The sequence below is a fragment of the Carassius carassius genome, chromosome 24 (assembly GCF_963082965.1).
Source record: "Carassius carassius chromosome 24, fCarCar2.1, whole genome shotgun sequence".
NCBI classification, from domain to species: Eukaryota; Metazoa; Chordata; class Actinopteri; order Cypriniformes; family Cyprinidae; genus Carassius; species Carassius carassius.
This window is the reverse complement of record NC_081778.1, coordinates 26,065,762-26,077,852: the sequence shown is the minus strand read 5'-3', so window position 1 is coordinate 26,077,852 and position 12,091 is coordinate 26,065,762. Positions and strand designations below refer to the sequence as shown.

The window sequence follows — 12,091 nt, the reverse complement described above, 5'->3', positions numbered from 1 at the left end:
TTTCGATTCTGTTCGGAACTTTTAAAATTTTATTTCGTTTCTGTTTCTGGTTCTGTTCCTGTCAAAATTTCATTCGTTTCCGTTTTTGTTTTCATTCCTTAACCCTTCCTCCTCACTCCTTCTCATTAATTTTGATAATTAACACATTAATACATTAGCAGTTAGCTGTGTGTTATCTAGTGTGACACATCTCTTGGCACCAAGAGCATAGCTTCGATCCAAGCAGTTTTTCATTTGCTTACTTGTCAGTTAAGTACCTAATTTGGCACTCGAGCTGAAGGTTATCATCGAGGTGGAACTCTATTCCTGTTATATGAACATGATTGAATTAAATTTGAGCAGTGACTACTGTGAGTTTAGCGACCTTGCTGCACAATGTTTGAAGTTACAGGGCCAAGCAAACGCCATATTAAGAGTCATAAACCAGGGTTGCTGTAATAGACATGAAATGTCTATTTTCATTTTGTGTCCTTGTCCTCTAAGCTCACCCTACAAAACAGATATGCCGTTATTTTACCAAAAACTTTCAAGAGCGCATGGTTGTAGAACAAATGTACATTAATATAATGTGCAATCGTGAATCTCTCTACATTTGCATGCGGATTTCCTTTGCTCTCGCACAAAACGGGATGCTCTCTGCGCAGGGATATGAAACATTTCAGTTGCAATTGTGCTAAAAATTAATTATTTTCGCACCTGGATTAAATGTTGTCAAAAATTATCAAACAATCAGACATTTTGTGGAAAGGATTTTTTGATGAAAGAACAGCATTCGTTTGAAATAAAAATTGTGTTAGTTTAAAAAAAAGTCTTTACTGTGGCAGCTGATAGATACTTGCTAATTAAAGAAAGCATAAAAAAGCATACTGACCCCAATGTGAAGTGTAGGCTAATTATCTATTTTTAAGCATATATCTCACACAGCTGAGTTGTGGTTTATGCTTAAAAGCAAGAAAAAATGTGCACAAGAGGACACGCTTGAAAAGACAGAAAAGGAATAATACAAATGTGACCTAAAGAGAGAAAGAGCATATCCAAAAGAGAGACTGAGAGATTGGTGTGGCCCAGCTGTTCCTGGAATCTCTTATCCAGAACAGCAGAACTGTCCCTGTCATGGTCATCACATCTGGAGATGGAGACAGGAGTTGACATAAGTGCTTTCACTGATATACACACTGTCATTAATAATACATCTTGAGTTATCTTACAGCATCAGTGCTGCTCTCTCATGTATGATGATACAGGAATGAACCTGGGAATCAATCACCAGTTACTGTACTGTTACTTTCTCTCTGGTTTGCCTTTGTTAAAAGGGATAACATACCCAAAAATGGAAATTCTGATACCATTCTGTCACCCTCGTGTTTTTCCAGACCCATATTTCAGAGGTGTTAGACAGAAAGTTGATGCTAGTAGATGCTGTCGAACTCCAAAATAAAAAAAAGAACCAAAAGTATTATAAAAGTCTTCCATCTATATGTACATTCCAAATGCTATAAAACCATAAAAGATAGCTTTGTGTGAGGAACAAAAGTGTAAAAAGAAATAAGTAAATTATGAATTTCTTTTTTAATCATTATTATAATATAAATATTTAAAGGTGGTAAATTGAGATGATCATCAATACACTAGTTGAATATTGAGTCGTGAATTAATTCTCATCCTTTTAACCCACTGAACATGACCCCACACAGGCAATTCAGCCTGAACCAAAACACCGGTCAGCTGAGCATCCGAGAGGGAACACCAGCTGGATTCTACAACCTGCAGGTGAGGGTGGCAGATAAGAGCTGGCCTGATGTCACCTCATCAGCCGAGGTCATGGTGATGGAGCTGGAGGAGGAGGCGCTGAGGAATGCTGGGTCAATCAGACTGGCCAGTAGGTGACTCTTCCTTTAAAAAAGAAAAAAACTGACAATAGAACAGCTTGTTTTTGTTTTAATTTATTAATCTATTAATTCTTAAACATATGCTGACATTTTTGTTAGTTTAACCTTCATTTTATGTGAGAGGATTTTCTTTTCCCCAAAAATGCTCTGTTACTGCATTGGACTCCAACTTTGTGACTCTTGTGGAGTTCCCGTTCATAAATGAACAACCTACAAAAAATTGTTTGTAGATCTCTCATCATGCAATATTATTACCAAATGTAGTATTTCTATCAACTTGTTTTCTTTCACATGGCCATTAGGTTTTGTGTTTCTTTTTGGAGCTGATTGCTATTTATCTGAATTTAGCAACCTCTGTTTTTGAGCGAACACTGCAAAAATGATCCACAAAAAAAATCTTTAATTCTTTTTAACTCAAAAATGTAGGTGCATAAGCCCAGATCAGTGAAGCCTATGAGTAGTCAGTTCCAAAAATAAATAAGTAAATAAAAACAGTAGAAAAAACATTTTGAAAAAAACACATAACATTTGAATCATTGTGTCCCAGTTGAAAAAGTGACTGATTTTTATGCTCAGTCATTTAATTTCACCTTAAAAGTTTATGCATCACATTTCAATGTAGATTTTGTAAGTGTATCACATGTAATGCAGGCTTATATTGATGAAGGAGCATAATGCAGTGCACAGCCTGTGAGTAAGTGCTCTAACTTATTTCACATGCGAAGAGGCCATCTGCATGTAAGTCTTAGCATGTAAGGGCCATTGTGGGAAAAAGTCCAACAAAATAGAGAGATGGTGGAAAATATATGGCTAAAAAAACAACTTCATTTGGTACAAGGAATATTTTAAGTTGTAAAAAAAATTTAAGAAACAGTACGATGTTAATAAATATGCTTGGATTTTACACTAATGGCAAATTCTTTGTATGTGTGTGTTTGTTATGCACAGACCTTTCTGCAAATGAGTTTTTCCGAGCATCAACTAATGAGGAGAGCCGATACATGCGTCTCCGCCGCCTCTTGTCCGAGCTCTTCCAGATTGATATTGAGAACGTTGACATCTTTAGCCTGGCCAGTGGCAGTCAACCAATACAGCATCACCTCAGCGTGTGGTTTGCCGCCCATGGCTCGCCATACTACAAGCCAGAGAAACTCCACGGCTACGTGGCAATGCACAAAGCCAAGGTGAAAAAGACACGCACACAAAAAACATCACACTTTCTCACCAATCCTTGTCTCCTTTGTTTCTCACATAGGCACAGACATGGAGTCTATGAAGCCATTCACATTTACATGCGTCTCACATATGCACTCAGAGACACACTTTGCAATGGTTCAGTAAATATTTAATTTCCATGTAAGGTACGAGACGGTGGGCTGACGCTTTGGGCTGGGGAAGCAAGCAGGATTTATGATAGGGAGTGAGGGAGGAATGGATAGAAAGAACATGTTGCTCCCTGTGCAGCATCTACCAGTCTATAAATCAGGTGTAGAGTGGGTGCTCTTCACAGCCCAGCGTGGTGCTAATACTCTCACCGAGATGATGTTGATGCACTACACAGGAAGCTGCTCTGACATTTTAAGAGCCACTACTGAGGGATATGATGGACTGCCCTTGAGTCCAGAACAAACATACACACTCACACTAACAACACATGTACAGAAATTATTATAGTGAATCACTTGTAATGCATTGTTCCTCTTGTGAATTGTTTTGGATAATAATGTATATGGATAAAAAAAGTGTTTTCTTAGCTAAAGAAAGAAAATGAAAATGTAGTCATCAGAAAGAAATTGAAAATATAGTCATCCAAACGTATGCTCTTGTCGTTCCAAACCAATATGACATTTCCTTTACTGTTTCCAAACTGCTCTTTTCCTTAATTTTATTTTATTTTATTTTATTTTATTTTATTTTATTTTCAGTAGACTGACAAAGGTTTTTTTTTCCATATAACTAAAGTGAACATTGACTGGTAAATTAAAGGAAATAACAGGTTGAATGTGGGGAAAAAATAAAGAAAGAAATTAGTCAAATTAAAACATAACATTTGCTTGAATGTACTTTGTATTTTAGCTTTTCGTTTTATTTCATTTAACTTGCAATCTAGTTGTAGTTATGTCAGGTTGCCAACTGTTCCAATATGTTGTTTTGTTTATGTGTAGAATTTTTTTAAATAAAAAAATATATAAATCATCAAATATTGTAAAAAGGAATCAGTTGTGGAAGTAACATTAATTCAGCAAGTAATTTAGTATGATTTGTAATTCTCTTTCAGCTGGAGTCCGCTCTGGGTGTGCCCATTCTACAGGTGGGGGTGGACGAGTGCACCTATGCAGCCTGTGGTCAGTCAGGTGGCTGCTCTAGCAAGGTGACATTCAGTGACACCCCTAAAACACTGAACAATGGAAATGTCTCTTTGGTGTCTGTCTCAGCCAAAGCGAGCGCTCATTGTGGCTGTCTTGCTCGAGAGCGCGTTCACCTGCACTGCTCTTCATACTCACAAAACCCTTGCCTGAATGGAGGCACCTGTGTGGACAGTGAACTAGGCTACAGGTAAAACAGTCTAGTGTTCTAGCACTCATGTCTTGTTAATAATTGCTTGTTTTATTATATGATAGAATAAATAATGTTTATTCAAATAATGCAGTTTTACTTTTGGTGAAGTAAAATCTACTACTAATCTACTACTCTGTTTTAGGTGTAAATGTCCCCCTATGTTTGATGGACCAGAATGCCAGCAAACCAAGCACAGTTTCCTGGGTAATGGTTATGCTTGGTTCTCTCCCATAAGGCCTTGCTTCCAGAGCCACATCTCTCTTGAGTTTATTACAGAGGTAGGCAATGGTCTGCTATTCTACAACGGCCCAATGGGAACACCTCAGCCTAGAGAAAAAGAGGACTTCATTGCACTGGGTATGTATGACAAATTATCATGTTTAACTGTTTATTTGCCTAGTGCAGTGGAAAGTGACATGTCAATTTAGAATGTACTGTGTTATTTAAGTATTATTTATCTACTATTTCTGTATTCATTAATATTCTGAATTAGCTTGTATACTTTTAGTTATGTGCTTTTGTTATTTTTGTTAGTTTTTCTATACAGTTAATTTATTTTTATTTTTATTCTAAAAACAATCTCCATAACAGAGAGAATATCCATCCATAGTACCATCATAATTTAAGATTCTCTTGTTACACTGCATGACATTAATTTCCTCTAACAATTAATTGTGTTCCTAAAATTGATTAATGGCAACAAGCACAATTTGAAGTGAGTCATTAATTATAGATGTGTGTAAATATGTGTTGTCAGCAGTGGCATGAATGGGGTTTGGTGAAAAGTCACTGGTGAAGGTCAGATATTCAGATTCTATGCCACCTGTCCAGTACTGTATTGTGCAACTCGTCGTGTGATTTCAGGAAACGACCCTCCTGTGGCCTTGCATAAGCTTACATCATCAGTTTGGTACATGTTTTTATTGAACTGGGGCAAAAGCCCTGCCACTGCAGTGACAGCAATTTCAAACTGACCACAAATTGATTCCGAATAAGCATTTTTTTTTTTACTGCTGGGGGTCAAAACCAATCTTAGGGGGCATTAAATAGCATTAGATTTTCACGTCACGTGTTTGTGGTACCAGTGTTATATGCCTTCCTATGATGAGTTTGAGAACTTGTTAAAGGTGAAGTGTACTAGTGGCACCAAATAGCTTTTTGCCATTTAGTCTGATTGCTCAAAAAAATTGTAAGCTGCATGATTTGAGGTGTCATTCATGTTTGTAGCACAAATAACACAAGCACAAACAAGTCTTTAGGCCCAGAACTCCCTTTTTTGCAGTATTTATTTGTGAAATGGTTTCAAATTGGGTCAGTAAGTTTTTCTTTTAAATGATTATTGTTTTTATTCAACAAAAATGCCTTGCATTTTCACAGTTTCCATAAAAATATTAAGCAGCACAAATCTGCTTAACCAATTCATTAAATTAAAATTATTTCTGAAGGATCACTGAAGGAAGACTGGAGTAATGGCTACTGAAAATTCAGCTATTACAAGAATAAATGACATTTTAAAAGATATTAATTGTAATAATACTTTTCTGTTTCTAATGTTTCTTTATCAAATAAATGCAGCCTCAGTGAGCATAAGAGACTTCTTCCAAAAATTTTAGAACATTTTACCAACCTCAAACTTTTGAATGGCACTGTACCTGTTGGCATTCACTATCATCAATATACTTGTGTGTCTTCTAATCCATTTTTGAATCTGTTTTTTTTTTTTTTCATTAGAGCTGAAAAATGGAGTTCCTGTGCTGAGTGTGAATCATGGTTCAGGGACTCTAACACTGCAGCTGTCCGCAAGAGCCACTGTCACGGACCGCTGCTGGCATCACCTCGACATCATCAGCGATGGCAAGGTAGAAGCATAGACTGAAATGGGGGGCACGTGATCAGGACGAGAAATTGGGCATTTGCCTTTCCCGGAGGAATTTTTGTTTTTACTTTATAATGTTCTCATCCTGACCTCAATTTTATTAAGACATGAAGCTGTCTGAGAGTCCAGATCATCACATAGCTCTGATGTTCACACTGGGTTAAGCAGATTGTGAGCTTTATTGTCCTCTGGAATTTGGGTCTAAAATATTCCATTATGAAACGTGACCTCTCGTGCAGTGTAGTACTTTGTCTTGAAGTCATCATTTTGTGTGTGTTTGTGTGTGTGGTTGTGTTTTCTGTAGACTGTCCAGATGATTCTGGACCACTGCTCTGGTGCCATGGTGAACGAGATGGAAGGCCTGGGAGTTGAGATGTTTGAGACTGATCAGTCGTTGTGCAAGGCCTCCGGAGAGACGCCAGGCAGTGAAAGGTAAATTTTTTTATCTTAATATACTGATAGAGAAATACCCTGCTAAAAAGTGAAAAGAAAATGAACTAGAGTTTTGGGGATTTTTGATTTCATCCGAGTGTCATGGCCTTATACCCTTAGGCCATATACCGTATAGGTTTTTTTTTTTTTTTTTAGGACAACAGACCAAAATGCTGTAAACTTTATTTTTCACTAAGCCATATACAAATGTTTGTCCAATAAAAATGATCTCTAGAATACCACCTGCCTTTGACTAGCAATAGCAAGTAGTAAATCATGGTTCCTGGATGTGATGTAAACTAAATGCCACATTTGCTCATTTCACTTCAGATTTTTGGATGTCTACCAACCTCTCCAGTTGGGTGGGATTAAAGAGACACACCGTAGGTCACACCCCCATTACAAAGGATTTGTGGGATGTGTGAGGAACCTGGTGGTGGATAGTCAGGTAAAACCAGTGTAAATGTGTAGCTTTCTGGAGGGAGTCTTGCCCAAAAAAAATTATATAATTTAACAAAACAAGTAAAAAAATATAATAATTAAATACTCTCAAATGACAAAAATGGAATATTGACTATTACAGACTTGTTTTCTTTCATTGTGCAAGGGGACTGTGGGAAATATTAGCCAAAAACACATGCACAAGCGCACAGTCCCAAAATTTTTTTGGAAAAAACAAATAAAAAACCAAAGGCCTGTTTTGCTTAATATTTAAAGCATACAATCTTCAGTGTATTTGGTAGGCACTAATTCTGTTTGCATCCATTATTTGTAAATACAAACACTGTGTAGATATTTCTATTTCAAAAATGATTTTTTATTTATTTTTTGACTGTGGGCCTAATTCATAAAACTAAATCGAAATGAATTCTGCCAGAAATGATTAAGAAACACAACATTTGCACATATGCACTACTGCATCTTTTTCAAATGAATGCAGAAATTATTTATAATCATGCGTCACGAATGAACCTGTCAGTGTTCAACATATTTTCTTTTTCTGGCTGAGATGAAGACAATGTTTTTCGGGTTCCAATCCACAATCTTTTGATTGGACAGAATAGACGTTCAACTGAGCCACTTTCTGACAGCGGGTCGATACGGATCAATGATGTTCAGAATTGTTCTGACTCAGGCCTTTCTGTGTGCATGTGTCTTTTTTCTGTCAGGTGTACGACCTCGGCAGCACAGCAGAGAGTGAGAACAGTGCCCCGGGATGTGCCCTAACAGATGGCGTGTGTCTGACCGCTGGAGGACCCTCCTGTGGGGTCCATGGGAAGTGTCTGGGGGAATGGGGCTCCTTCAGCTGTGATTGCCACCCTGGATATAGTGGACACAAGTGTGACAAAGCCCTTCCTGAGTGGTCGTTTGAAAAGGACAGTGTGCTGAGGTACCAACTGAGAGGTGGAGGAAGTCCACGCAAAACCCAAGCTCACTTACTGCTGAGAACGCGCTCCTCCATGGGCAGACTGCTCAGCATGGCCTCACGTGACACCAACGAGTTCATTATCTTGGAAGTGAGTGGTACACATGAATGCAATGACATCTAGTGCAATAGCATCTGTTTTAAGCATCCCTTAAGTGTCCAAATACATCTGAAAATGTTTTTAAAGCTGTAACGCTGTGTCATCTTCTTGTCTCTCAGATGGTAGATGGGTTCCTCACTGTCCGTGCAAACCTTGGAGACGGCAATCACTCTCTAAAGTTAACAGGTCATCGCGTGAACCACGGCCAGTGGGTCTTCCTTAGCCTTCATCGCTATGACAACACCTTTAACCTGCGTCTGGAGCAGGGTGGGGGGTCACAGGAGGTCACAGGGGTCCTGGGTCAGAAAAAGGAAATAGTAGTTCACCCCTCCAGTGTGTTTCTGGGAAACAGTGCAACTCCAAACGCACAGAGAGACTTTCAGGGTGGGTTTTCTCTTCCCTTTATCAAAGTAGCTGTGTAATGAATAAAGTTATGCACAGTCAAAAAAAACTTAGTAAACCTTAAAAAAATAATAAATAAATAAAATAGAAAGTAAAAAAAAACTGTACAAATGTTCAAAAAATGTACAAATTCATAGTAACAAATACAAAATCTAAAAGTTCTGTAGTGTTTTCACCATGTTTTTTTTACCGTACAGGCTGTATGCGGGATGTGAGACTGAACGGTCACTCTCTGCCGCTGGATGGTCAGGGCACAGAGTTCAGTACTGTGCTGGAGCGCGGCGGAGTCGTGCCTGGCTGCTACTCTGACGCCTGCAGTGTCAAACCCTGCCTGAGTCCGCTGTACTGCGTCGACCTGTGGAGGAAACACGAGTGCAGGTGAACACTCTCTCTACCACACGGTTTTCCACTGTCAAATGCATCTTCATTCATTTTAACATCCGCTCTCTTACTCCAGGTGTCCAGCCAATCAGGTTGCAGTGGTGGATGAGGCCACAGGTCTTCTGCATTGCGCCCCATCCCCCTGCGGCCCCACCTCATGTCGTAATGGTGGCATCTGCCTGGCTCACTCCACCAAGAGCTACCAGTGCCGCTGTCCAGAGGGCTTCAGGGGCCAGTGGTGTGAGATCGGCCGGGTCAAATCTCTCCATCTCACAGCGCTCAGTCCGAGCTCCATCCTAGCCATCAGCATGTGTCTGCTCGTCTTTTTCGGTAACTGTCAGGGTATCATGGAACACTTTTCATGAAAAGCATTTTAAAGTCTCCTTTATCAATGTGGAACCATAACGAGACCCTCTCATTTTGTGTCAGTTAAGAAAGCTGTCAGTAGAGGGACAACTCATTCAAAAGAATGATGAGGCAGACCAGTCATGTGTGTGTGTGTGTGTGTGTGTGTGTGTGTGTGTGTGTGTGTGTGTGTGTGTGTGTGTGTGTGTGTGTGTGTGTGTGTGTGTGTGTGTGTGTGTGTGTGTGTGTGTGTGTGTGTGTGTGTGTGTGTGTGTGTGTGTGTGTGTGTGTGTGTGTGTGTGTGTTTGTGCATGACAGGACACCTCAGACAGGTACATCAATGACGTGACTGGCTGGCAGTGCCCTCCGGGCCTCTCTGCCAGCTCTGACACACCGTCAGCACAAGCAGACACACAAATCCTTTTTAAAGCATTACTGCATGCAGGCAGGAATAAATCACTCATGAACTGAAGCACAAAAAGAGAAACGTGCTGCCAGATGATGGGATTGGTTGGGCTTATGGCCTTTAGAGAAACTTGGCAGAAAATGATGGGTTATTTTTGGATTTATCTGTCTGTAATTGAAAAGAGGAGTCTTACCATCCATGAACTGGCAAGATGACATGAGCTGGTGGAAGCTGAAGCCTACAGTCAGACTTTTGCACTTAAAAAATGAAATTAAAACTGATCTTGTTTACTTAAAAAAAAAAAAAAAAAAAAAAAAAAAATTAAAGGATTTTTTTCCCCTCCATCTCTGAATCACAAATCTGGGATCCAAAATCTGGGATTTTGTCAATTTAGTGCATCCTTGCTGAATAAAAGTATTAATTTCTTTATTAACTTTGCTGACCTCAAACTTTTGAACAGTTGTGTAAAAAAAAAATGCAAAAGAAAAGCATTTTCATTAATTGTTTTCAACTTCTTTTGGACCTCTTTGCATGTCACATTATGGAAGTAAAATGTGTTGCAAAGGATTTACCGTAACTTACCTTAAGCATCCACAGTTCAACAAAAAATATACTTTTAATAACTGGTGTCATCATTCTTGTATTAATCTCTCTCTCTCTCTCTCTCTCTCTCTCTCTCTCTCTGTCTCTCTCTGTCCTCTGCAGCTGTGCTTGTGGCAGTGACCGTATGGAATCAGAAGGGCAGTCGGAATAAGTTCCGCAAGCGAGGTGTTTACCACATCCCAGCGGAGCACGAGAGCTGGGAGGACATCCGGGAGAACATCCTCAACTACAACGAGGAGGGAGGAGGAGAGCAGGACCAGGTATTCCATTAACACCAGGCAGCCGCGGGAGATATTGATTTACTTTCAGTAAGACTCAGGTCAGGGGAATGACCTCCATCAGCATCTACAGTCCACTGCAATACCATCATCCTCTAGGTGGCAGCATTCAGCTCTTTAGAATTTCAATCTGCATTCTACATACTCCCTACTGTTCCTCATACAGTTCAAAAGTGTGCTATATTGTTGTCACATGACCACTTAGAAAGTTTAAAATATGTCATAAAGTGGCATTCTATAGCACTCCCCCAGAATTTAAAGTGTTGCCTGTGTGTCCAACAGAACGCCTATGACATCACTGAGCTGAAGAGGCCGCTGTGTTCCAGCTTGTCGCAGTCCTCCTCCTGCACCACCGCCCCCCTCATCAAATCATCCCATGGCTCTCAGGAGGAGGTCCATCCCTGCGGAAACATTAGCCTTCCCTACCACCACAATGCCAGCTGCAGCGGTCACTGCTCCATGGACTTCAAGAGCTATGTGTCACGCATCATCTGGGAGGCTGATAATGACAGCCTGGCGTTCCCCATGGACACCTACCACGTGTACTGCATCGAGGGAATGGGCTCCAGCACGGGAAGCCTCAGCTCGATGGGATCGGCCATTTTAGAGGAGGCCTTCACCTACGACTCTCTGCGGCACTGGGGCTCCAAGTTCGAAGCCCTCAGCGAGCTTTATCATCGACCTGAGCTGGCCATCCCCTACATGGACACGGTGCAAAGCCAAAGCCTGGAACAATAACCTTCAAGTTACTGATGACTTCAAGCCCAGCGTTTGTTTTTGTGTTAGTGTTTTATAGCCTTTATAGGGTTCCAGTTTGAACTCTACAAAAATGTGTCCTAAGTAACGGTTTCTGTTCATTTCAGATCACACAGCTTTAAGTTTGAGGAGCAGCTGAGGTTAGAGAAATGATTTGTTTTATTTATTGAGTTAGATATTAAATGTACTGTATTTATTTTTGCTCTGATAGGGAACAGAGCCAGTGAATCATCAGGACTTCACCATGATGAACATGGTATAGTCACATCAAGTATGTCACAACTAATGTGCATTTTAGTGAACACACGTGACTAATGCTGCATTCCTTTTGTCTCAGAAATTTCCAGCTTTCTTTGTGGAAATGTGCATTAGAATGCCACTTTATGTAAGATATCCATCTTAGAATCTTGTGCGGAACTTTGATTGTGCCAAATTTTTAATTCACAGTAGCGTTCAGAAGTTTGGGATCGGTACGATTTTTATTGTAAAAAATGTAAATAAAAATCCAGTAAAACATTGATATTGTGAAGTATTATTACTTTTTAAAATAACATTTTTATCTTTTAATATATATTTTTTAAAAATGTAATTAATTCCTTTGATGGCAAAACTGAATTTCTAGGATTTTTTGATAAAAA

General features: G+C 39.5%; 1 protein-coding gene across 4 annotated transcripts in view; it reads left to right on the top strand.

The window, feature by feature from the left end:
• The window catches only part of LOC132103298 (neural-cadherin-like), a 180,534-nt gene extending 168,506 nt beyond the window's left edge, over positions 1 to 12,028 (top strand). For 3 of the 4 annotated variants that reach the window (XM_059508288.1, XM_059508285.1, XM_059508287.1), the window contains exons 20-32: positions 1,695 to 1,879; positions 2,838 to 3,073; positions 4,168 to 4,445; positions 4,591 to 4,805; positions 6,180 to 6,307; positions 6,629 to 6,756; positions 7,087 to 7,204; positions 7,926 to 8,273; positions 8,402 to 8,666; positions 8,882 to 9,062; positions 9,142 to 9,395; positions 10,522 to 10,679; positions 10,980 to 12,028. In XM_059508288.1, coding sequence (XP_059364271.1) covers positions 1,695 to 1,879; positions 2,838 to 3,073; positions 4,168 to 4,445; positions 4,591 to 4,805; positions 6,180 to 6,307; positions 6,629 to 6,756; positions 7,087 to 7,204; positions 7,926 to 8,273; positions 8,402 to 8,666; positions 8,882 to 9,062; positions 9,142 to 9,395; positions 10,522 to 10,679; positions 10,980 to 11,435 — 2,950 coding nt within the window. In that variant the 3' untranslated portion in view covers positions 11,436 to 12,028. The remainder of the gene's footprint in view (positions 1 to 1,694; positions 1,880 to 2,837; positions 3,074 to 4,167; positions 4,446 to 4,590; positions 4,806 to 6,179; positions 6,308 to 6,628; positions 6,757 to 7,086; positions 7,205 to 7,925; positions 8,274 to 8,401; positions 8,667 to 8,881; positions 9,063 to 9,141; positions 9,396 to 10,521; positions 10,680 to 10,979) is intronic. The other variant, XM_059508286.1, reaches the window with a different exon arrangement.
• Positions 12,029 to 12,091: the final 63 nt, after the last annotated feature.